The sequence below is a fragment of the Eurypyga helias genome, unplaced genomic scaffold, assembly GCF_000690775.1.
Source record: "Eurypyga helias isolate BGI_N326 unplaced genomic scaffold, ASM69077v1 scaffold1888, whole genome shotgun sequence".
Classification (NCBI taxonomy): Eukaryota; Metazoa; Chordata; class Aves; order Eurypygiformes; family Eurypygidae; genus Eurypyga; species Eurypyga helias.
Window position 1 is genome coordinate 36,064 of NW_010268655.1, and position 24,868 is coordinate 60,931.

General features: G+C 39.9%; 1 protein-coding gene across 1 annotated transcript in view; it reads left to right on the top strand.

Annotated features, from left to right (window-relative positions):
- The window catches only part of GTF2I (general transcription factor IIi), a gene marked incomplete at its 5' end in the record, with an annotated part of 50,697 nt that extends 26,557 nt beyond the window's left edge, over positions 1-24,140 (top strand). Inside the window, 19 exons of the mRNA XM_010157798.1 lie at positions 685-750; positions 3,757-3,940; positions 5,733-5,791; positions 9,615-9,686; positions 10,398-10,581; positions 10,947-11,005; positions 12,885-12,956; positions 13,487-13,670; positions 14,154-14,212; positions 14,895-14,978; positions 15,459-15,554; positions 17,161-17,226; positions 18,068-18,251; positions 18,846-18,898; positions 19,812-19,913; positions 20,661-20,744; positions 21,497-21,680; positions 22,722-22,750; positions 24,004-24,140. Of these exons, the coding sequence (XP_010156100.1) occupies positions 685-750; positions 3,757-3,940; positions 5,733-5,791; positions 9,615-9,686; positions 10,398-10,581; positions 10,947-11,005; positions 12,885-12,956; positions 13,487-13,670; positions 14,154-14,212; positions 14,895-14,978; positions 15,459-15,554; positions 17,161-17,226; positions 18,068-18,251; positions 18,846-18,898; positions 19,812-19,913; positions 20,661-20,744; positions 21,497-21,680; positions 22,722-22,750; positions 24,004-24,140 (1,958 nt within the window). The remainder of the gene's footprint in view (positions 1-684; positions 751-3,756; positions 3,941-5,732; positions 5,792-9,614; positions 9,687-10,397; positions 10,582-10,946; positions 11,006-12,884; positions 12,957-13,486; positions 13,671-14,153; positions 14,213-14,894; positions 14,979-15,458; positions 15,555-17,160; positions 17,227-18,067; positions 18,252-18,845; positions 18,899-19,811; positions 19,914-20,660; positions 20,745-21,496; positions 21,681-22,721; positions 22,751-24,003) is intronic.
- Positions 24,141-24,868: the final 728 nt, after the last annotated feature.

The window sequence follows — 24,868 nt, forward strand, 5'->3', positions numbered from 1 at the left end:
TTTCCTAAAAGCATCGAGATAGTACAAAAAGCTGTGAAAACGTGTGCTTTCTGTCACAGGCAGAAAATTAGATGTTAAAATTCTGCCGTTTAATCCAGCTCTCCATGGAACACACGATTAGATTTGGATAACTTCTGTTTTGCAGCCTGTATCTTCTTTCAGAAATAGGATTTATGGGGATGTTTTGCAACATCAGGACTTGGAGAAATACTGGATTAAGGTAGAGGATGGCACAATGCTGCCTGACCCAGATAGTTGTACAGATTTGCACCAAAACAACTTCATGTACTTGCTGTAAGCTTTATCAAGCTTCACTAATTAAGCTTTTCAGCGCCCAGATTTAGATAACGATCAGCAGTGGCTGCAAATTGACTTTACCCCTGATGTGTAGTGAGAGCTGCTGACCGAGCCATCAAAGAGAGACCGGTTTTGGAAGTTACATAAGCCTGGTGCATGAGGTTTTTAAACTTGTTTTAACATCTGCACAAGTTTTGGAGGTAATCTTAAACATTTTATTCCATCCTTTTTCTTTCTGAACGCATCCACCTGTTTTCAGGTGTAGCCTATACCGTACTCCACAGGCACCTGTACGCGAGGGAGCGTAGTGCCGTTAGCAGTAAGAGGTTTTACAAGCGGTCCTCCGTTCCGTTTGCAGTCTGACGTGTCCTCCTCTTTTCTTTTCAGAGAAATGGAATGCGCGAATTACAGACCTGAGAAAGCAGGTTGAAGAGCTGTTTGAAAAAAAATACGGTATGTGTTACCCTTGTTTCCAAACAATTGCCTCTCGTCATTTGACACCCTAAATCACAGCGCTTCGGCATGTGTCTTGTTGGCTCAGGACCGCACCAGTACTTGACAGCACCAAAGGGGTTAAATATTGTTACAAGACTTAAAATTGGGGAAAGTAGCTTTTTGACAAGCAGGGTAATTTCAAAATTGGGTGCCTGTGTTTGGCACCTAAGTGTGAAACTTGATTTTATTTTTCAGTTGTGCTCAGTCTCCTGGAGTTCCAGTGTGCTGGTGTCTTGGGCACCCACAGTTGAGGGAGCTGGCCTTTTCTCTGTAATTACACTGAGGCCTTACGTGAAATGATCTCTTGAAATGGCTCTGGGGAGAGGCTACCACTGACTGATTGTTTCTGTCTGATGATGATTGATTTACAGTGAAGCAACAATTATATGTTCATGATTCTTGGAGAGAAAAAGAAGCACGCATGTTACACTTTGGAATTTGTCTCCAGATGCTGCACCTAGACATATTTTGTGTCCACATATCACAGACTAAAAAAGTATCAGCAAAAATTTAAAAGTAAAGGTGGTGCTCCTCTGCCATGGGAAGTGGAAGTGCTTTCGGAATGGCCCTTGTGATTTGGAGCTGTTACATGCCGTGGGTGTGACTTATCATCTGACTTGTAAACAGCCCACTGGAAGCAACACAACACCAAGTAAAAACAGTTCAGAATGTGATTCACAGTATTTTGATTGCTTGAGAAAGGAGGATAATTCTTGGTGAATTGCTTTAATTTTGATTTTGGTGTTTGCACATAGCCAGCCTAAAAATCTCCTGTGGAGTCTGTTGAATATTCTTGATTTTCCATAGCAGGCCATATGGTATTAAATTATCCCCTTTTTTCTCTGTGGATGACAGTATTTAATTGAGTCACAAACCAATTCCATAGCAGATTCCAATTCTTTCTATCTGTATGGGCATGCAATTTCCCATTTACTGAAATGAGTTATGGATGTCCACAATTCCCAGAATGCTTCTCAGATTTGTTGGCTTCTGTAGCTCCAAAGTGTTTTAGCGATGTCAGTCATTGTCATCCATTACAACTGACACTGTATATATTTATTTTTGTGTTTAGATGTAAACTAAATGGCATTACTTTTTAGTGTAAATACAGGATAGTAGCTCACAGGCTAATTTATGAAAATGAAACCTATATTCAATAGGATTTCTGTGCAAAACGTGTAAGGTTCTGAATCTAAGATGCCTCGCTGCAAACTGCAATGCTAATTGTGTTCTTTGGTGTCTGAAGAGCATTTCCTAAAACATTTGCTGATTTAAGAGAAATACAAACTCTCGGCTGTAGAAGCTTACCTGGTTTAGGTATTTAAACAAGCAGGATTCCTGTTACTCTGATGCTGTTCTTACTCGATGCTGTGCAGTGATCTAGATATTAGTGATGTTCTTGATCTTTTTTCCTGCGGCTGACTGTGCTTCACAACGGCTCGTTTCCATCAGAGGCTTGTCTGCTGGATTCGTTACGCTTTTCACCACTTGCCACAACAGCCTCTGGGGCTGAGAATAATTTTTTAAAATTTCTTGGAAGAGGTATATGACTGCAATAAAAATCTGCTTTAATGTAGGACTGGTGTGATGCACAGCAGCCCTTTTGGTGGTTGTTCTGCAGCTCCTTTGACACAGGTTTGAATAGGGCTTCTTTATTTGCTAGGAGTCATCTTCAGGTTGGTTTCCCTCTCCGTACTTACCTGTTCTCTGTCTCCAGTTTTGGCCATCTTATATTTGGCAGTTGAAACCAGATCTAGTTGAAATGCAGTTCTTCTCACAGTCTTCTACAACTCATACTCATTTCTCATCAGAATAGGAGACTATGATACATACAGTGTTTTCGAAGCTTCGTGCGAAACATACCTAGAACTGTTCTGCTTCCAAGTGGTTGAAAGAGTATGTTAACTAAATGTCTTAAAAACCTAAATTGGTTTATTGCTTTCAAGAATGTGTGAGTTAATGTGAGCATTTAGTACACACTGATGTGTGAACCACAGGCTGCTTTCACCTTATGTTAAGGTGCTTGTAAAGGTGGCCCGAGTAGCGTTGCTTTCAGAAACGCTGCCACAACATCACTGTGCTCTCTTTTGGCCTGAGCTTGTCCTGTCTCTCCTCAAATAATTCTTTGCATCTAATTTCTGTAGCAAAACAACAGAATGTACCAAACTATTTGCAGACCAGTCAGATGGTAATAGAGAATTCTTGTTGCATGGCCTACAAAATTAACGTGCCCTTGTGAGCATAAAGAAATCAGCTCTCTTGGTATTTGCAAACCATCCTGCCATTCTCCAGTATTAGCCAGCCTGACAGATGTATTGATGTGATTGTGGTACTCATAACTTAAAGAAATACACTGAGGTTATTTTCCAGCTCTGGGTGAGTCTGTTATTTGCTTTTTGTTTGCTTCAAAGATTTCATTAGTAGGGCCATGCTTTTTTTGACGGTGTTAGAAGTGTATTGTTTATTTCATTAGTGATTCCTTGGATTTTTTAAAATATGCTGAAGACTTAGGAGTTCACTCGAAAGGGATCTGTGCCCCTCCTCCCAGGCATTAACGACCTGTAAGCAAATAGTAGTAACAAATAATAATAATCAGAGCTAATGAACTGAAACATGCTTGGTTTATAATTAAGTCTAGATAATTTCATCTTTCAAAATGTACTATTAAACAAAACCAAAATACTGTGAAACTTCACTGTAACAGGTGCAGTCTCTGTTATTAAATGTTTACAGAGTAAGGGGGGGGAAGGAGAATCTGCATATGTTTGCAGGTCTGCAGCTTGTTTACTGTGAATTAGTGATTTTGCTGTAAAACAAAATCACCACCACCACCCTAGTTATGAAAATGTGCTGAGGGGGTTATTGCCTGTCTGCTAATTTTAATGTTTTTCAGAACGATATCAGAGAGGTAATTGAGTAGAGCCACAAGCTAGTCTTATGGTTTTATTCTCTTTTTTCTTAAAGCTCAAGCTATAAAAGCAAAAGGTCCAGTGTCTATCCCATACCCACTCTTCCAGTCACATGTGGAAGACTTATATGTGGAAGGGCTGCCAGAAGGAATTCCCTTCAGGAGGCCATCCACGTATGGGATTCCCCGTCTTGAGAGGATACTTCTAGCAAAAGAGCGGATCCGGTTTGTGATTAAAAAGTAAGGAATCTTGCATGTTTGTCCCTGTAGTACTCACTGCTTTCTGCTTGCTTCACTCTGCTTCATGTTATCTTCAGTAACTTCCAGAGTGATTTCTACCGACATGCTCTTTTGCAGTCTGATGTGTAATTCTTAGTTGATGATCACTTTGATAAATCCAGCTCGTCGGATCACCAGAGCGCCACAGCGGTGGCTGGCATCTGGACAGATCTCTTCAGTGTTGTGGACTTGCTGTCATGGGCAGATCTCTTTGGACTGTTTTAATCTCTGTGACTGTAATACACATTGAAAGCCACTGACTTGGGGATATTTTATTCTATCTGAGGATCCTGGCCTCAATTTCAGCTTGTGCTTTCATTTTTTTCTTCTTGGAATGCTGTACCATGGTGTCTATGACTGTATCTGTATATAGGGTTGCCCAGGGCAGGCTTGAGGCTGATATAGCTACTGGTTCCTGTGATTTAGTTGGATGCCTGTCCTTGCTGTGTCTGGAGGTAGATCAGGTAGTGTACATGAAGGGATGTACATAGAAACTGCTTGAGGGCTCAGCTGCCTGCTGTAGCTAGCCTGGCAGGGTAACGCTGCCCTTAAAGGGGAGCACGAGACTCGTGTGATGTTCTGGGCTCCTTTCTTTCCCATTTTCTCCTTTCTTTTCTTGGTGTCTTTCCTAGAAGAACCCAGACATTACTTTCTGCAAAGGCACGTGGGATTGGAAGGCAGCCTGGACTAAGCCTAAATTCAGGATATGCAGGGAGAGCTGCCGAGGGCTGGATCTCAGAGCTGCTGAGCAATCCGGGAAGCAGCAGTGCGGATGCGGCTGTGGCAGAGGGATACACAGCTTTGGTAGTGGGTGCATATTCACCTTTCATCGTTTGGAGCTTCACTTCAGGCAGATGATGTGATGTTTCACACCACAGATGGGCATTTGCAGTTTAAACAAAGCCTCTGCGAGTAACAGCTGATGTTTTACAATTGTTCAGTGGTGTAGGGCCTAATCCAAGAGCTTTTGAAGTGGACAGGAATCTGCTGATGGCGGTGGTCAGGCTCGGAATCAGTGGTAGTGGCAGCCTGTGCCTCTCTGCGTGCTGCCTTTGTCATGAATGCTAGTTTCTCAGATTTGACAGGTAAATGTTCAGTTTCTGTCATCTTAATGCTTGCAGGTAACCAGAACAGAGGAAAAAGTGTGGATCTGTCTTTTGTCTCACTTAAAATCAGACACTATGCATAGATTTTAACATTTAGGCAATGCTGGCACCTGCTCTTGTCAAATTTGCCTCAGTTGTTAACAGTAATTAATTGATGCTGTTCATCAGTTTTGTAATGTGTGGTAATCAGAGCAGCTCAAAAACCAGTTCAGCTCTGTGAGAAATGTCAGAATTTTCCATTTTTTTGTTGTTCTGTTATGGATAAAACTGGATTTATTTGGGAAACACAAATGTCTGCTTTGAGATTTTCATTTTTAAAGGTTAAATTTTTTATTTGGATCTTTGTTTCTGATGAAGAGCATCTTAGACCTCAGTCATAATTTTGCTGTAATCTGTATGTTACCATGAAATGTTATGGCACAGGTGGGTATGGGTGTCAGGCCTGAAAAATGATTTTGTCTGTAGGGTTCCAACAAGCTCTTATAATACTTGGGTGTTAATTGGAATTTAATGTTGAGGATCGTGATGTCCCCTCTTGCTTTTTTTTCTGATTCTTCAGTGGTAACTTGAGGCTGTACCTGTAGACTGTAACTTCTGGTTTATCAAAGTGTATGTCACTGTTGAAGCATGTATCTTAAATCTTTCAGGCATGAGCTTTTGAATTTGACACAAGAAGATGTACCATTGGACAAACCAGTTGGAGGAGGTAGGTCTCCACACGTGTGAGTTATGCAACAATAACAATACAATACAATGTTTTCCTATTTGTCAGTGGTGGCTACCCTTTACTTTTACTAATAACACATTGCACATAATTCCTCTTGTTTTGAATCTTCTTTAGCTACAAAGTGACAGGGATTTTCCACTGGCTTTCCAAGCCAGTGTTAGTAACACACTTTCAACTGATTTGATTCAGCTGGCCAGAAGGAAAAACAGGGAGCTAAGTGCTAGTCTGTTGAGATACAGAGAAAAGGCAGTAGTTTCCATAGTTGATAGTGTTTACTGGGTAGGGAAGTGTGTAGCATAGAATAATTGCTTCTATATGGTATTTATCAAAATCAGATGAACTGAAGTGCAGTAGTGAACATAATGGTTATAATGACACATTAATGTAGAGTCTGACTTGCTCGGATAATGGGACTCCGTTTTCACACCGTAGTGCAAAACCAATGCATCTAACCACTTTTGCCATCAGGAATACTTTTCAGCAGATGCATGCTCTTACATGTGTTGTCTCCATTGAGCACCCATCCAAAGGTTACAAAAACAACCATGTAAAACAAGACAAGAGTAGACTTTTGTTACAATTGCATCCATGAATTCATGTCCGCTCAAACTGGAAGAAAAATGTTTAGTGTGGAAAAAACTCAAGTTTTGAAAGAAGCGTGCCTCTGGGTGGGCACTAGTTGGTAAATTACTTTCTTGGGCTTGTTTTTCTCTTCAGTTGTATTCTGCTGTCTCTTGGGCTTCAGGGGATTTTTCTAATTTTCCAATTAAACCAAGTGCTGAAAGCTTGTGTGCCTGAAACAGTGGTAGCAAACAAATTGCTCTCAACCCCAAAATGCTAACTGGCAACCTCAGCCTGGTTAACTGTGAATTTTTAGTAATACCAGAGAAATCCTTAGTTCAGGCAAGGACACAAGCCTATAAATGGTAGTATCGGCACTACTGCAGCACCATTGTGTTGTATTATGTACTCAGTTTTCTGTTGTAAAAAGTGTATCAAAAACTGTACTTAAAGTGAACATTCAGGATCTAAATTAAGCGAAGAAATTATAAGGATGTCACTTTAACACATGTGTAGGAATTAAACTTTTCCTGCAGTATAAGTTAACCTAGTGTCTTGAGTCTTAATAACCTACTGTTCCTTCGAGCACCACATTTGACTGTAAAAATAGTAGATAGGCTAATGTCTGAGTCTTCAACTTAACTATACTCTTACGTGTTTTTTTTAATGAGCCCTTTTCTCTGTTGTTTTTGTCTTATTTAATATAGTTGTACTGATGAAGGCAAAGCAGGTACATTACATGCCCTGTAAAACGCCTGTAGCTACGAAGACCAGTGGTCACCCATTTTTATGGCACAGTGTTATGAACAGTCACGTTATGTTGCCTGCCTTCGCTAGCTCGTAACGGTGGTATATTGCCGTGTGATGTCTGCATTATTTCTGAGAGAAGCTGTTAATAACATCTCAGGGCACACAGCTCAGAAGACAGCAGCTGTCTGAGCCTCCTTTCCCTCAGTTTCTTTTCTGCCTGTTTAGATTCCCTCTTTTTCAGTAACTCATCTCTGTTGCTCCGTGTGTCTGCTGCCACCTCAGGAGAGAGCGCCATGCAGTGCCAGCCCCTGCTCTTGGGTCCTTGTGGTGGCCCCATGTCCTGCTCTGTCCATAGTCCCTGCTAGCTTGTGTCCTGCGGGAGAGGGATGGGATGAGTGGTGGTTTGACTGGCAGAAGAAAGGTGATTTGCATTTGCATGCCTGTGGGAAAAGACTGGTCAGGAAGGTTTTATGAAGTGGCCTCGGCCCTGAGAAGGCTGATACTGGCTCCAAGACAAACCAGTCCGGCGGTGATGGGTTGGCTGAGGAGAGGGCTGGATAAGTGTGAGGAGGTGCGTGTGAAGGTAGCCCAGCTGGGTGCAATGCAGATATGGAGCAGAAGCTCGTGCTTGTGTGTGCTGACTAAACCCAGAGAGTGGCAGCTGTCTGGTGTCTTATTCAAAACTGATGAGTTTCCACTTGCTGGTCACAAAGACACATTCAGAAGAAAAAAGATTTCTGTGATATGTGCTTTGATCCCAGTCCCATGACACTGAGGGGACGGACAGGTTCTTCAGGGATCCTTGGCAGAATGATGACGGCACTGAATTGTAGTTACAGTTACAGCTTTATGTTTTTTAACAGGATATTATAATTAGTATGGCGTAGAATTTATTATTAGAATGACACAGGATTTTTACAAGCAAAATCAATGTGGCACCATTTAAAAGTAGCATAATACAGAGTTTATAATATAACTTAACCTATGGTTTCTAATCACCTAGTCCCTCTGCAGATTGCGTCAGATCTTAATACATGGCTTGCTGTTTCAATATAGTAATCATAATCTAGACTCAAAAATGATACCAAAGAAGATGAGGCACTCAACCCTCGGAGGAAGAAGATGATGGTGGAGCTGTCCCTGGCCACGGCGGGGTCATGAGTCTCACTGTCCAGGAGCAGCTTCAGACCAAGTTTACCCCTTAGGACTTGCAGCTGTGTGATTTTTATGGATAGTGCTCCGTGTGCTGTTACACTTCCCTGTTCTGTTCTGGGGACATCACCACCATAGGACTGGTCAGATGCCTGGGACCTTCAAAGCCAGTGAGGAAGGGAGTAATCTTGAGGCCGGTAGGGAGGGGAAGAAGCAATCTGTTTGGTTTGTCTACTTGGTTCACTGGACCTTCAGGGACTGAGAGTGAAGGGAAAGGGAACGACCCGCCCTGTCGCAGAGAATGGCTGCTTGCTTTACAAAATGACATTAGTTATGCTAACCATATTACCAGGGTTTGGGAGCAGGGGTACCTGTCACAATCCCAAAGGATGAGCACACATGACAAAACAGGAACAAAAGCTGTTACCATTCCTGCAAAATATGACAGCACTATCAATCATCATTGTGCTCTGTTGTTCTGCTGGAGGAGTAGAACTCGAGCTCATGACTATCCTCAGGTGCAAAACTTGGTCTCATGAACTCCAGAGTTGCATGCGTATCAGCCAACAAGTAAAGATGCTCAAGTGATAAAATTGTGGAAAAGCTGTATTTAATCTTGGTTTATTGACCAGAAAATGCTGATCTACATACCTGCCACATGCTGGGTTCTATGTCTAAATTACTACTTAACTCATGTCTTAGGTGGTGTCAAGGAAACATTCTGGAGAGTTGGAACTAAGCTGCTTGTCAAGAAGAATGACAAAATCCCTAGTGTCATTTGATGTAGTTGTTAATTGCCATTTAAAAAGTATTGTCCATGAACAGTGGGAGAAATGGATGCTGGAAGTTCAACGTGAATATACAGCAAGGAGCAAACTGCTGTGTGCACCCACTGTAAAAACTTGCTTTGGGCTTGTCAGTGCTTAGTGAACATTCCTTGAAAGCAAGTTTTCATCCCATATGCATGTCAATTTCTGCACCTAAATATCAAGGTAACATTTTAGAAAATGATACTGGCAAACTAACCCCATCTCCAAATGGGATGTGCGCATTGGAGGCGGATCATAAAGCATTGCAGTTGTTCATGCCAATACGCTGTGTCTTTTGCAGCAAGAGCAATGTCACTGGTTCAATGGGTTTTTGTACAGTTTTAACATTCTGTCATTTTTCATAATTAATTCTCCTAGTTCCAAGTTGAATCCATGCTTCTTCCACATAGTATTGTCTGGGTTACCTGAAAATGCAGGATGGTTACACATGCTATAAACCTGAACTGCTGAAAATATACCAAAAATAATTAGGGAATGTTGGTTTTGTTCTGTGTCACTCTCACATACAGTGAAGGAGGAATGGTATGCCAGAATCACCAAACTGAGAAAGATGGTCGATCAACTCTTCTGTAAAAAGTTTGGTGAGTACAGTATTATAGGTTTGTGGGTTTTTTTTTTATGGCTTTGTATTTCTTGAAAGCTGCTTTCATGATTTCCTTTGAATACCTACATGAATGAGACTTTTGATCAGTTTTTTAAAATATTTAGAATCCCAGTAGTTGAGTGAAAAATAATTTATAACTTAACCGCTTATGCAACAAGGTAAATTTGTATTTAAATTCCAAGTCTTATAAGTACAGCTTTCTGATTGCTGTCACTTCCTTCCTATTTGGATTTGTTTTGCTCTGATGGTGAATAAAACAAACATTTACTTATTTATATCCATAGCAGTATCATTACAATTAGTACTAGAACATTTCTGGATGAGTTTTTATGTTCCTTCCAATATAAAAAATCGCTTCAGTAGTACTAGAATAAAATGCTGCATGATGCTCTATAAGAGATTAAAAACTTTGGATAAAACCACTGCACTATGCCCCGGTGAGGAACCCAGTAACCTTCATTCAGTCGAATCTTCATTCTGACTGCCCAATAGCAACATGAGACAACACGGTAAATTTCTGTGGTTTTGATGTGCTGACATTTGGACTGTGTTGCGTTTAGATAATCCTGCATTGTCCCAGGTTCTAAAAGCAGAATTGCACCAGCCTGAAGAATTGGTAGCCTAGCTAGCTTTTAATAATGCTTGATGGCCAGGCAGTCTGGTTACTGGACGTGTTTTGTTCAAACAGCTGAGGCCTTGGGGAGCACTGAGCCAAAAGCTGTTCCATACCAGAAATTTGAGGCCCATCCCGCTGACCTCTATGTTGAAGGGCTGCCAGAGAACATCCCTTTTAGGAGTCCTTCCTGGTATGGGATCCCTCGCCTTGAAAAAATAATTCAAGTGAGCAACAGAATAAAATTTGTCATCAAAAAGTAAGTGTGTTTTAATGCCTAAACATGTTTGGTTTGGGTGGTTTTTTTTGTTTGGTTGGTTTGGATTTTTTGTTTTTGTTTTTTTTAAGAAAGAGGTAAAAAACCCAACACCTTTTGTGTTACCATGCACTTGGTTTCATTAAGTGATGAAGCATTCGGTCTCTAGTTACCACATAGGCAGATTAAATATTCTGCATTATGAAGTGGGTATTTGCAATTCAGACAAGTCTTCCAGGATATCTTTGAGTCATGTTCACAGGTGTGAAATATTAATAGAAAAATCCAAACTTTTCAATTGATGTCATAGTAAGTAGCACTATTTAGTTTACGTCAAGAAGGGGCAGATTATTTGTTTCTGCTTGCAGGCCAGAGCTGCTAACTGTCACTTCAACCGAAGTTACTCAGCCCAAGTCAAACACCCCAGGTAAGACAGGCACCGTCTCCAAGTGGGAATGGGAGGGTTTGGTGGGGAAACACATTTGGACCAATGCAATAGTTTGCAAAAAGTAGTCCCCTTCTGTGATGGCTGTGCTGACATGCTCTTCATGAGGTCTGCGCAGAATAGATTGATCATTATGAACGTGGATGGCTTCCTGGATCGTGGTGCAGTCCAGCTGTCTTTGAATAACTAGAAGGAATCACCTTCACAGCCTGGGACAACAATCCTGGCCTGAATCAAAGTTCTTGCAGCCCCTTAGTATGTCACAGCTGACTGCTGGGATTTTTTCAGGCCTCTGAGGGTAAGGAATTGTAATGACTTCTTGAAAGCATGAAGTGCCTTTAACACAGGGGAGGAATCAGATTGTGTTTTGTTCCTGAATGCTCTGAATTGGAGTGTATTGGCACTTTCTTGCTACAGCAGTGCCCAATCCAGATCTTGGTGTTTTTTAGGAGTATGAATCTGTTTGTAGTAATAACTAACACAAACTGAGATCCAGGGCTTCTTAGGTTTTTCCCCACACACATTTCACTGGATAAACAAACCACAGCTCTAGGAAATAATTTTGTTGAGCTTGCTGCAGGAAAAAAAGAAAAAGAAAAAATATGATTCGCATAATCAGTAGTTGCCTTACCACACACTGTGGATTCTGTTTGGATTTTAGGAAAAGGCTCACATTTAGCAAGGGAGTAGCTCAGTAGAAAAGACTGTTCAGTGTGGAGGAGAAGGAAAAGACAACATCAATTTTTTTTCTTTGTTTTTGGTTTGTTGCCAACACCCCGGTTGTTGTGAAATTTGACAGTGTAAATCACAGTTTGACAATGAAGTGGTGACAGCAGGTGCCAGTGGTGGCAGTAAAAAAGGAGCTGAGGATCTTCTTATTGCAGATGCAAACTTTACGTTGCCAAGGAAAATATTATTCTGTTGCAAAGTGGTAATCCTGTGCCCTCAACAGATAGCCTGCAAATAAAATTTTAATGTTTTAAGTAAATTAGTCTAATTCCTTTGCCTAAGTGCTAGTCTCTTGAGATACAGAGAAAATGTAATTCTCATACATTGTGTGTATGAGTATTAACACACATGCAGGTGTTAAATACCTGTTAAATCTGTCAAATAAGTAGGCCAGATTACAAAAATATTAAGGCATTGTGCCTTGAAAATATAAGAAGCTAGAAATAAACAAGGTCAAGTAATTTGTTAGTCAAAAATACGATTCATAAACACAAAATTTGTGTATAGCTTCCTTCATGCATGCTTTCCACAACTCTGAATAGTTTTACCTCAGTAGCAGTTAATTGTTATTTGTGGGTTATGATGAAAAGTAATGAATTATGATGCTGTTTCTCAGAAATGCTTTTCATTGCTGCTGGTGTCCTTTGCTTTCTTCTCTACCTAAGCTACAAATTGCTCTGGCTAGCACTCCTGTAATTGGCTTTTATTTACAGTAGAGAACAGGACTGAAGATGATTTTTTTATGCTCATCAAAACATTGAGCAAAGCACTCTTTAAATCCTCATCTTCTGTTCTAAAGAGTGTTATTCTTATGCACTATGATTAATTAATTCCAACTTTTAAGAGCCACTAGAATAATCCTTTCCTGCATCTAAAGGCTCTGAAGAACAAGTTCTCTCACTTGGGCCAATATTTGAAATTTATAACTACATTTAAAGAGATTTTCCATTATGTAGAGGGAATTACATGTATCATTTAAGCTGCCATTAATCATCATTACTTATTGTGTGTCCTTGTCTACTCACATGTGATTGTGTTGATGGTTTACAAGTTCTTGTTTTGGAAGAAATTGTTCACGTGTACCTCTTTCAAACTGTGTCATACTCTGATGTGTATCCATTTCTGGTTTTAGTGAAAGAAGATTGGAACGTCAGGATCACAAAGCTAAGAAAGCAAGTAGAAGAGATATTCAATACAAAGTTTGGTAAGTTAAATGTTAAATGAACTGTTTTATAACACTGATGCATTTTAAAACTCATCTGTAAAGAGAGTTGCAAATTTTACCAATCTTATTTAAACATGAGAAACATATGGGGGCAAATATGGAAATTTGAGTCCTCTTACCTGCTTTTTACTGACTGTTCCCTACAACTGACATAAGTGACTTTATAACTCCATCCTAGGCCATAGTTTTTCCAGTTACGTGGCAGATGATGATGGTATGTGCACTAAAAGCACATACCATCCAAAAGCACTAAAAGCTTTTGGATGGAAAAGGTTCTTAAGAAAATACTGGGCACTGCAGGCTTAGATGTTGTCTGTAACAAGATGGACCGAGTCCCCATTTGCAATTGTTCCACAGAAAATAATAGAAAAACTGTTTAAATATTTCTCATGGATTTTTTAAATTATCCCTGAGTAGTAGAGCTTCTGTAAGCCAAGTATCTTCAAGCCACTTGAGATGAAATACCAGTTATTTGGGTGTGTAAACTGTCATTAAATCTTTATTTTCAGCCCAAGCTCTGGGGCTTTCGGAGGCAGTGAAAGTTCCCTATCCTGTATTTGAATCCAACCCTGAGTACCTGTACGTTGAAGGCTTGCCAGAAGGAATCCCCTTCCGGAGTCCCACATGGTTTGGAATTCCACGCCTTGAAAGAATTGTCCGTGGGAGTGGCAAAATCAAATTCGTTGTTAAAAAGTATGTTTAATTCTGTTGGTTTTACTCCTCATTTTGATGTTACTTGACTTCTTTCCAGCAGCTTTAGGCTTTAAATGCTACCTAAATTCTGTTTCCATGAAACAGAAAGGCAGAATTTTTCACATATGCTTTGTCGCATGAAACTATAGATCTTCTTTATTAAATTTATATAGATGTATAAATTGTTTCATGCATCAAGAATCTAGTGGTCTTGTATCTGGAAGCTTCTTTTCTTCTTTTTCCTTCTTTTTATTTATCTTGCTTGAAATAAACCCAGAAGAAAATTAGAGTAGCAAATGTAGCTGAATGTTTTCTCACTTTTTGTGGTTGTAGTGGATGGAGAGTCACCCACGCTTCCAGCAAAACTGTATTATAGAAATCTGATGTTATGTGAATTGGAACTGAACAGAATTCCAAGCAATTTTGCTGTATTATTTTTCTTGCATGTGTAATTAATTGGACTGTGTTCTGTTCAACTTTTAGGCCTGAGCTTGTCACTTCCTATTTGCCTCCAGGACTGGCTAGTAAAATAAACACTAAAGGTAAACAATTAAGTCATTCAGTTCATAAATACTTACTTTCTGCTTCCTTGGCAGACTGAGGTTGAAAACTATGGGTGTTACAAACAAAAGGCGTTATTTAAGATGATCTAGTGTGGTAGCCTCTAAATATACTATTATTTGAAAACCTACTCAGAACGTAAATTTACTTTTTTTTACTTAAGGCTGTTCCAGTATAGAAAATGGAATTTACCAAATTTCGACTTTTTATTTTGCTTTTAATGGTCTAAACCATATTTAACTTATAACTGTGAACGGAATCAAATAACAATGAAGTTTTGTAAGAAAAGAATAAAAAAGTTTAGGTTGTCCGCAATATTCAGAAGTTAATGATTTTGTTGTTTAGATAATAAAATACCAAAATAAAAAAATAAAGTACCAAAGCTGTCCCTCACACAACAAACAACAGTCTTCTGTTCTGAATTAGCAGAGTGAAAGTTTAGGTGCCATAAGTTACCTTTTTCAGGAGTACTAAACTTGCTTTTTAAGGCTGCGAGTGTCAGTGTGTTGTTCAGATTTTACGATGCAGACTGTACTTAGTACAGACACAAGTGATTGTTCAGGCTGTTGGAATTTTGAGAATACAGCTGTGTTGTCACCAGCTGCGCAGGCCACGCATTATAGAGGGATTGTGCATTACACCTTGTGTTATGTTGACTTCCAGCAACGAATCCAAAGAGTTCAAAAGTGTCACGAAGTCCTGCAGGCAAATCCGAGGTCCCAGAGATTGAAGTTACTCTTGAAGAAGGTATGGAAGAAATATCATTAAATAGTCTTCTAATGTTTTTATATTCTAATGTTTTCTGTTCTTCTTAGTTTTCATAGCCCATAATTAACTTACACATGCACCTTCTGTAGCAAACTGAGTTTCATTTCAGGGCTCCAGGTACACTTTATTATAGAAACAGTCTTATTTTTCGTTTCTGAGTAATAGTGGATCCTGTGCAGATGATGGTTAATAAAAATGTTGAGAGTTTGACAGCTTGCTTGGGCCCTCTATTCCAAGCAGAAATGTGGGAACTGGTGTAGTCCTAAGCAGAGAAATGACTGACATGATCAGTGGTAGCAAATGCTTAAATACAACCCTACAAGAACTTCTTAAGGGGGTTTTTATTCTACCCTTGATTCAGAGGTTGTTTTCCCTAGTAATCAAGTGTGATGTGTTGTTCTTTTCGTGTGATGGTTTGCTTCTGCTCTCTGCATGTATGTATGTAATGTCTCTTTACAGGTCCTAATAAACCACAAAAAACAGATGTTCGAACTAATTCTCAAACCAACGGATCCAATATGAATTTCAAGCCACGAGGAAGAGAGTTTTCTTTTGGTAAACATTGTGCGAGTTAGCACACATACTTTATATTAGCACTGGTATTGAAAATTCCCGTGATTGCATATCGGAGATACTTGGAATTCATGTTTCAGTCTGAAGTTAGTGAATGACTGAAGTTCTTCTTTTCATGTACGTTCAGTTCTTCGTCATGTAGAATAGCCTGCCTCAGAGAAATCCTGGGTGGTTTCTGGAGAATGCAGTACAAATGCAGCATGGGTCCTTTGGATCTTACTAACTTGGGTTCAGAATCAGTCCCTTTAGGCTTCTGCTGTACTGTTATTTCACAGTGGTGCAGACCCTTGAAGGACTGTCTGGTGCACAGCACCCCTAGAGTGCCTAAATCCAGCTGAGATCTGATAGTGTGAGTAAGCTTAAGTGATCCACACACTTGAAATAAGGAGCATCACTGCAGAGATACCCAGGTGGTACGTAGGAACGAGGAAGGATTCAAACCAACATTCGTAAGCTGTTCTATCAGAGCTGATTTTGCAAGACCACTGTTAGAAACCTCCCCACTTCTGGAAAATTCAGTAAAGGAAAAGCCAGCCAGGGCTGGAAGCCGTGTAGTTGTATCATGAGCATTGGGCCTGAGCTTTTGAGCCGTGGAGGACCAGGCCTGTCTGCAGTGCTCTGGCACAGAAATCTTTGCATCGAAAGCAAGGGTCAGTTTGCAACCCAGACAAATTCCTCATAGTCAAGTGAGAGGAATGACTATATTCAGAGTAACAAAGCAGTTCCCAGGTCTCACGAAATCTCTTTTTTTTCCAGCATCCTTACATTCTGAGTTTATTTGCTTATATTTATATAGGAGTTTGTTGTTATTTGCTTTATTGTATTTGTCCACCATGCTTTCTTTTTAGTCATACAGTCATAAAATGTGAAACAAAGGAATTCTTTATTCCTACTGAGCCCTTTTAGAATGAATGTAAGGTATGGTTTGGTATGACTGCTCCTTTTGGCATGGGCAGCACTCAGAGTTAGGTAGTTTTCTCAGACTTGCTTGTTATTGTTAGAGCTAGGCGCTTTTTTTAAGCTTTAGTTTGTGATTTTTTTAAAACTTTCAACTGAGTTTTGTAGACCAGCTACAGACCACTTACTGCAGCAACCAGTAAACCAGTCTAGCAACTGCTGCTGATGGTTGTCAGACAAAAAGCCTAGCTAGGTGAACATTTAATCTTCCTCACTGAAGTCAAAATGATCAAGCTTGTAGTTCTCAAGAGAGAAGCATGTGTCTCAGGGCTATGTCACTGACCATGTGAAGAACTTTCTGCCACTCTTTTAGGTGCTGGTTCAGATTAGTGAATTTTATGTTGCCTGATACTGGATCACTCTTGGATTTCAATTTAATTGCCTTTGCTTTATGTAGTAGCAGTATCTTTCAAAGGCTTAGGAAAATGAGGATGATTTATGTGGATATAGGTTTAGACTGCAGCAGAATGTTTCAGTGCCGTTTGCAGAATGAAAGCTATTTTGCACATTTTATGGTCATAGTAAATCAGTTATCAAGCATAATTGTTTATTAAACATTTATTAAAGTATTCCTTGAGGACTAATTCATTGTGCGGGTGTTGATTTAATTCTTCCCATTTTCTCCTGGCAGAGGCGTGGAATGCCAAAATTACTGACTTAAAGCAGAAAGTTGAAAATCTTTTTAATGAAAAGTGTGGTAAGTTTGTTGATTCTTTTTTACTGAGGTGTCTTTGTTAGCAACATGCAGTTTGTTGTATGATAGATATCACATGTTTATTCCAAATGTCCTGCATTCCTTGTGCGCTCTGGACAATTTCTTATGAGTTCATTCCCACATAGATTTCTTGCAATTCTGTGTCACATTTCCACTAGTTCATCTCATTTGGGTTTGGAAATGGAGAAGTTGTGGTTGGATTAGTAATTCTTTAATGGCCCAGAGACATAGTGACTCCACATCCTGGCGCATCTTAAGCTTTCTTCGCTCTGCTTATGAATGGGACTTTGTGGGGCCTCAGTCTCTGCATGACTCGATATGTTATGGATGGTGTCTGGACAGACGTGCTCAGTCGTGTCCCAGCACTTCTTCTAGTCCAGGCTGTTTGGAAGCTAATGACTTTTGGAAGTAATGACTTCTGGTTACTCTCCTGATGTAGTTTTTGGAACAAGAGCACTAACATCACCTGGCCCTGGTGCTATTCCCTGGCAGAGACAAAGCCAGAATACATTGCCTGTAACGAAGTGGAGCACAAATGGGATAATCTTATACGCAGACTCAGCCAGAGGCATGAGCCGTCTATAAATACTAAGATTTTCAGTGGCAAATTATGTTCAGATTTACTGCACCAGAATGAGTTATGTTTGAGCCTGTTTATTTTCTTCCTGCCTACTAATAGCTGTCACTAAAAAAACAGGAAAGCCTGCTGGTTTCCCCAATCTAGTATATATGTGGTATTACATACCATTTATACCTGAGATTTTCCTTTATACAGCCACATCCGTTATCGATCTGGTAGCTCATTTGCTCTGTTGCCTTTCAGGGGAGGCGCTGGGGCTGACTGAACCAGTAAAGGTGCCGTTCGCACTGTTTGAATCCTTCCCGGAGGTTTTCTACGTGGAAGGACTACCCGAGGGTGTGCCATTCCGCCGGCCTTCTACTTTTGGAATTCCAAGACTAGAGAAGATCCTGAGAAACAAATCAAAGATAAAATTCATTATTAAAAAGTAAGACTCCCATTGTGTCTTTGGTAATCTATTCTATGAGAATTGGAATGTAGACCACACAATGGAATTATGTTCCTGAGTTGATAAATTACTCTACAAAACACACACTGGAATATTTTTAGGAAATGAGGAAATGGTCAGAAAGCTCTTGCAGAGGTGGAGCAAGATACAGTAATCTCATCATGTTCAGAAAGACACTCACAACCTCTCTTTGGAGGAAGAGCAAGTCCAGATTTCTTAGCCCATTTCAGTTATCACACCACTGGTTTAGTTCCTACTGCTTGAAGCACTTAAGGGTTACTCAGAAAACTTGCTGGCCGTCTACTGAGAGCTGAGAAGTGGAGATTCTCATATATTGGGCGTTGTAAGAATTTATTTTTCTTGATGAGAGGAGGTTTAGATACCCATGTGCCAATGTAAAAGCAGTGGGAAGAGAAGTTGTACAGCCTCTCAGCTGTTGCATTCTTGGCTGCCTGTTTAGCTGAGAGGAATATAGCATTTACAATATCACTTAGTTCTTGTCTTTAGTAAATTAATATTAGAAAATGGCATTTTCTTTCGTTTTGGTGAATGTAATTTTATTATCGTTTGCAGGCCTGAGATGTTTGAAGCGGCTGTGAAGGAAAGTTCTGCTAGAAGCCCCCAAAGTGAGTTTTTCAGCTAGTTAACATTCTAGATAACGGTCTCTCTGAGCAATTAAATACAAATCAGGAGAGCTGCACGGTGTTAACAAATTCCTGAAAGACTCATTCTGTGGTGTGGTTGGCTTGTTTGTCTGCTTGTTTGTTTTTAAGATGGGAAAAATAGCAGTTAGAGTTTAAATGTAGCTTTAGTAAGAGTATTACATTTTTTAAAAAGTTATTCACAATAATCTGCCTCTCATATATTTTACTACCTTTTTATCAAAATGGAACAAGTAATGTGTGATTCACGGAAGTAATTCAGCTCTGGAGATAAACTGTTTGCTCCTGATACGTAGGTAATCTAAATGAGAAATGCCGCACAGATAAGAGTGCAGACAGCCAGTAGATAATTGTGTCGGACAGGTTATGGATTGAATGTTTTGAGTCCTATTATTATCTGTTACTATGGGTTGGCAAAACTCCAAGGAGTTAGTTGAGCTATGCTAGTTCGTGCCACTGGGCAGCGTGGCTTACCTATAGCTATTCTTCTGTGCATGCCCGCCATGAACGCAGGGATCGGTGAGTACTACTGAATTAACTGCAGGTACTGTGATTCTTCTGTTAAAAAAATGCCAAAATACATGTTCCACATGCTTTTTCCCTTTTTTTTTAAAGTCTTTTTAGGAAACCAGTTAGGTAAAGATTAACATGTTGAATCCAGCCCTTTCTAGGGGCTTGCCTCCTGAGTTGGAAAGAGGGAGTGTTGTGTGCCTTCAACAAGTATGTCTCATGGGAAGCTGAACCCATTTTGAAAATGGGACAGGGTTTGATTTCTAAACTTTGCAAATATCTCTTATTTTGAAATGTTTTCTTTATAGATGAAAATTAAGGTTTTGGGGTTTTTACAACTTCCTGAATTTGGTTTTCTTACTCTTAGGAAAATACAATTCAGCTAATACAGCAAGCACCACAACAAACACAGTGGTGAACACGGCTGCAGGAGTTGAAGATCTTAACATCATTCAAGTAACTATACCAGGTGTGTGTGCTGTCAGGTTTCACATCAGGCCTTTTCTGCTTATATTCTTCATGACATTTATTTAGTCTGATGAAGTTTTTTCCTGCAGTCAAGCTGGTTCACTGAAATGTAAGTACAGTCAACAAAGAGCATAATTTAGCATTCTGTTTTTTCTGAGATGTTAAATATTTTCTAACTTGCGTTCAGTGACATCTCTAGAATATTCATGGCCCCTAGTTAAGAAATATCCCTATTTTTCCTTTTTTTTTAATGTACTAAATCAAGTGCTGATTTGCATCTTTCCTGTCATCTCGAGGAGATCAGGACTCGGACTGAACTGTGAATAACTGTGCAGACTGACCTGCTTTGTCTTAAACACTGATTACTGCTTTCTCGGGCACAGGCTGCGTTCACTAGGAACATTGCATGCTGCGGCCAGAATGCCACCCTGCTTTTGCTTTTCCCAACCATTGCCTGGAGTGAAAATACAATTTATGATTTTAGATGAAGTTTATAAAATCATGCCTAGATAGGAAGTCTAATGTTGGTCATGTACATACTTTGAAGCTGCTCACAGATTTCTTGTCAGCCATCTATTTTTGTGTATTTGTACAATTCTGGTTTAGTGCTAAAACTGGGAACAAAGACGGCACCGTTTCGAAGCGCTCAGATACACCTGCTTTGAGTAAACATGCAACAGTAAACAAGCCCCAGGGGGAAAAGAATCATCTGGTTTAATTCTAATGTTATGCTATCATTTTCTTCCAGATGAAGAAAGTGAGCGACTGTCAAAAGTAGAAAAGGCCAGACAATTGAGAGAGCAAGTAAATGATCTTTTTAGCCGGAAATTTGGTAATTGCTTCTTACTCCCACTTTTTACTTAGGTGTGAATGCAATTAATGTTGTTCATATTGAACAAATTTGAAATTGCAGATGAATGCTGTGCTTTGATGGCAAAAATAATCTTTCGTAAGGGATGTAGGTTGTTGGGTATTTTAAACAAAAAATTCCTAAATCACAGATTGCTTTGTGTTCCCCCACCTCTTCCTGTTTACTTCTGTGTAAAGGTGGATGACATACTTATTTTTTTTAGGCAAACTAATTCTTCTTTTGGGCTTGGGAGACCTCCTAATACTTGAGAGTAATTTTTAAACTGCAACTTAACCTTTTTGCTGGGTACGGTTTTCTTTATTTCTACTTTGTATTTGCATCATAGGACAGTAATGACCTGGGTTTCTTCAGCTGAAATTCCTTCGCTAGTGCTGTGTTGAATTGCTTTTTGTGCACGTTGCAGGAAGTGCTTTCTTTTCCTTCATGTAGCTGTTTCCTTAGATACCCTGTTCTGTACCTTTCTTAGTGGAACAGAATCTGGGTTCTTTACACGGTGAGCTGTCAGTGTTGTAACTAACACTGTCAGGAATATTCATGAGTGCAATCCAAAATATCTAACTCTGCAGTGGTTTAATTGTCAAGTGGATTTTCCTAGTTTCAGATCTGATAGAAAGCTTGGGTTTGCCTTTGGTTTCTTAATCATCTGAGGACCTTTTCTTCAATTCAATCATAAATTTGCAGACTTGAAAATGAACATGACCTCTCGCACTTAGGTGAAGCCATTGGTATGAATTTTCCTGTGAAAGTCCCGTACAGAAAAATCACTATCAACCCTGGCTGTGTGGTGGTGGATGGGATGCCTCCCGGCGTGGTGTTTAAAGCTCCCAGCTATCTGGAAATCAGCTCGATGAGGAAGATTTTGGAATCAGCAGAGTTTATCAAATTTACTGTCATTCGGTATGTAGCTGCCATGGATTAGATTGTGCAGATGTTGTGGGGACAGCCCTGTAGCTTGAATAAATTGAGAATCGAAAGAATAGAAGCTGCAGTGCATCCTTAAATAGTGGAAGATGTTGGCTATTTTGGAAACAGCATGTCAAGTCAAATGAAGCCCAGATGTTCGTAGCATGAATGAAGAGGGTATCTCTTTGGAGGTCACGTCCAATTCACAGTGGCAAAGGGCATATTATTAATGCCACATGTTACAGCGAGCTGTCCTTTTAAGTTGGAATCTACCTATTTTGTGTCGCAGTCCGGAAGTGCTGTGGGCCTTGCTCACCCATCGATCAGATCAAGCATTGAGACAGGTCCAGAGATGGTTGGCTCTTGACAGGAGATGTATGTTTGTAGTACCATTAATAGTTTTTTAAGTATTTCAGTTGTTAAAATTCCCGAGTTAAGGTAAATTCTCTGATAAATGTTTTTTCTGCTACAAAATGAGTTCATCTACAGTACTTAAAAATACAATACTGTCCAATTATTATGAAAGTGAATATTATTTAAATGCTTATATTTGCATAGATGTCTACACACACACATATACAAGCAATATTTGTATGCATGAAGCAGAATAGATGAAACTTTGGAATCATGCTGAGATCCTAGTTCAGGAACTGAAAATAAAAAATTACAGGTTTATGTAACTTGCAGGAGTCTAAAAGCTTCAGTTTATCTTTAGAAAGTGAGAAATTTCTTAAATGTATTTTACAAAGCATACAAATTCTCAACCCTTAATCGTGAAACATTCTAACTGAAAGGACTTTTGCTGGATACATTTTTTATTTAATTGAGCTCTGAAGAAGAGGTGACTCCCTTGTTAATTAGCTGTGCCCAAGGGAAAGATTTAGATCTTTCTGCGTATGCTACTTCTAAAAATGCTGGTGAATAAACCACAGTGCCCAGGAGCTGCTATGATGGTTCCTTCTGTTTCGTTTGACTTTCTGTTCACTTTTTAGCATGACCTTTGTGACCTTTTTTTTTTGTTTGTTTGTTTTACAGACCATTTCCAGGACTTGTGATAAACAATCGTAAGTATTTATGAAACACTGATGTCAAATGCATTTTTGTAACTTACCAGGATTTTTTTTCCACGTTTTGGCTTAGTGGCAGAGGTTCCACAGTGGTCAAATTCTGTGTTTCACTCTCTTGTCTGTCTGTCCCATTAAAAGACATGGCTAAACATGAGTGTGCAATTAACTTGGGAGCAGTGTGATAAATTTACAGAATAGTAAAAGATTAACATTAACTTTGATATGAAAATGCAAGGCACTGAAGCTGTATTTTTCAGTTGCAGAATCCCAGAGAAATTAGGACCCTGACTGAGCAACAGGCTTACATGGGATTGCCTGCATTGTAGGTTCAGATCCATCACAGTAGCACTTCATAAGCACTTCATAAGCATACTTTCCAGTAGCTGCACAACCATGTTCCACTGCAAAATTCTGCATTCTGCTGAAACTGTAACAGTTTAGAGAGGCAGAGTGTAATTACCTGAAGTGCCATGGCCAATTTGGCCATAGTAATGAAATCGTTTGGGGGGAAAAAAGAAAAGATCTTAGTATTTTCAGTAGGGTAAAATAGTTGTGACCTGACTTATTAGATCTTATACAAGAGAAAAAACAAACGGCCAGACTGCCAGTACAGTGTCCTGTGTCATGTTCTTTCTGAGCCAGTGTCAGATGAGAAGTTCAGAGGCTGAGTAACCCTCTGTTGTTTGCTTGGCCTTACCCACCTGCACCTTAGCGACCCGGCGTTCGTTCATTTGCGTCCAGCCAGCAGTATTCCTGCTAACGTGCTGGTCTGTGAACTGCCAGTGCTCAGTGTTCTCAGGAAGATACTACTGTTAGTAACTCACGCTGGCCTGCTCACCAGTCCTAGTCACACCTTCTTAGCAGGCAGCCAGATCCCTTTGTAAGAGGGAACCTTCCGAAGTGCTCAATAACATTTCCAGAGAATTGAATGAGACATGAAATACCAGACTGTTATCCATCCAGCATAACTGAATGATTGGAAGGCTCTAGCCTGCTGCTTATGTAGGTACGATGCGTTACCCTGAAGAACGTATGAGGACTTGCAAGGAAACGTTTGGTGCTTGCAGGCAAGAGAGGGAATTTTTCTGTAACAAGAAGTACTGAACTGCAGCCTGATCACAAGTGTTAGTAACCTGTTCATGAGACAAGTTTCAGGATTTGCAGATGCACGAAGTAAGGTTGCCCTTGTGTTACGTGTGGGGCCAGACCATTTTCATTGTCAAGTTAACAGTGATCATGTCTAATTTTAGAGCTGATAGAAAAAGCTGAAGCGGAAGCACCACCACCGGCACCGGCACCAGCACTACCAGGTGATGCAGAGCGTGACGCGTGCCCTTGGGGAGGGGTAGGGTATGGAGTTCCCGACCTTATGGGCAGAGGAGAGTAGTAGTCATGTCCTGGGTACATGCTGCTCATGATGGGCCATTTTATTTTGACAGATGGTGTGTGATGGTGGCTTTTATAGCTATTAAATATTAATGAATTAATAGAGAGAGACATTACTTCCTTTCAAGCTGTGTCATTGGCATGTTCCTTGATTTGATTTTCTGCAGATGATGAGTGAGCTGAAACGAAGGATTAGTAGGGGCAATATATATAGCCAATTCAGTATCCACTTATTGATGTCTGCTTAACTCAAACTATGTGTCTGTCTGCACCAGATGGATATTCAGCCAAGTGAAGTTTGTCAGTATAACATCTAAGAACCTAGAATGGGGTCTGGCTGGGATTTCTACTCACTGCACAGCTCTGTAACCCCTGCTAGACCGTGACTTAGACTGTAGACACGTCACTTCTCTTAATCTGAACAGAGAACTTAGCTTTATGCTGTGAGTAGCTAAAGTAAATGGAGTTGAGCAACTTCTTTTTGACCCAATATAGTTTCTGAATGTTTGCAGACCCAAGTTGGTGTAGTGTTTTTGTATTGTGCTGCAGACTCTATAGATCCATACACTTATGTCAGACAAAGATATTTGAGTCTGATCATAAGAGGAAAAAATGAGGCTTTTTTCAGGGAGAACTTTCCCTAATTTTTCTAAGATACTTATCTGATGTTGTTGAAACTATATTCATATTCATTTGACTATGTTTTTTTTCATTTCAGAGCCTGCTGAA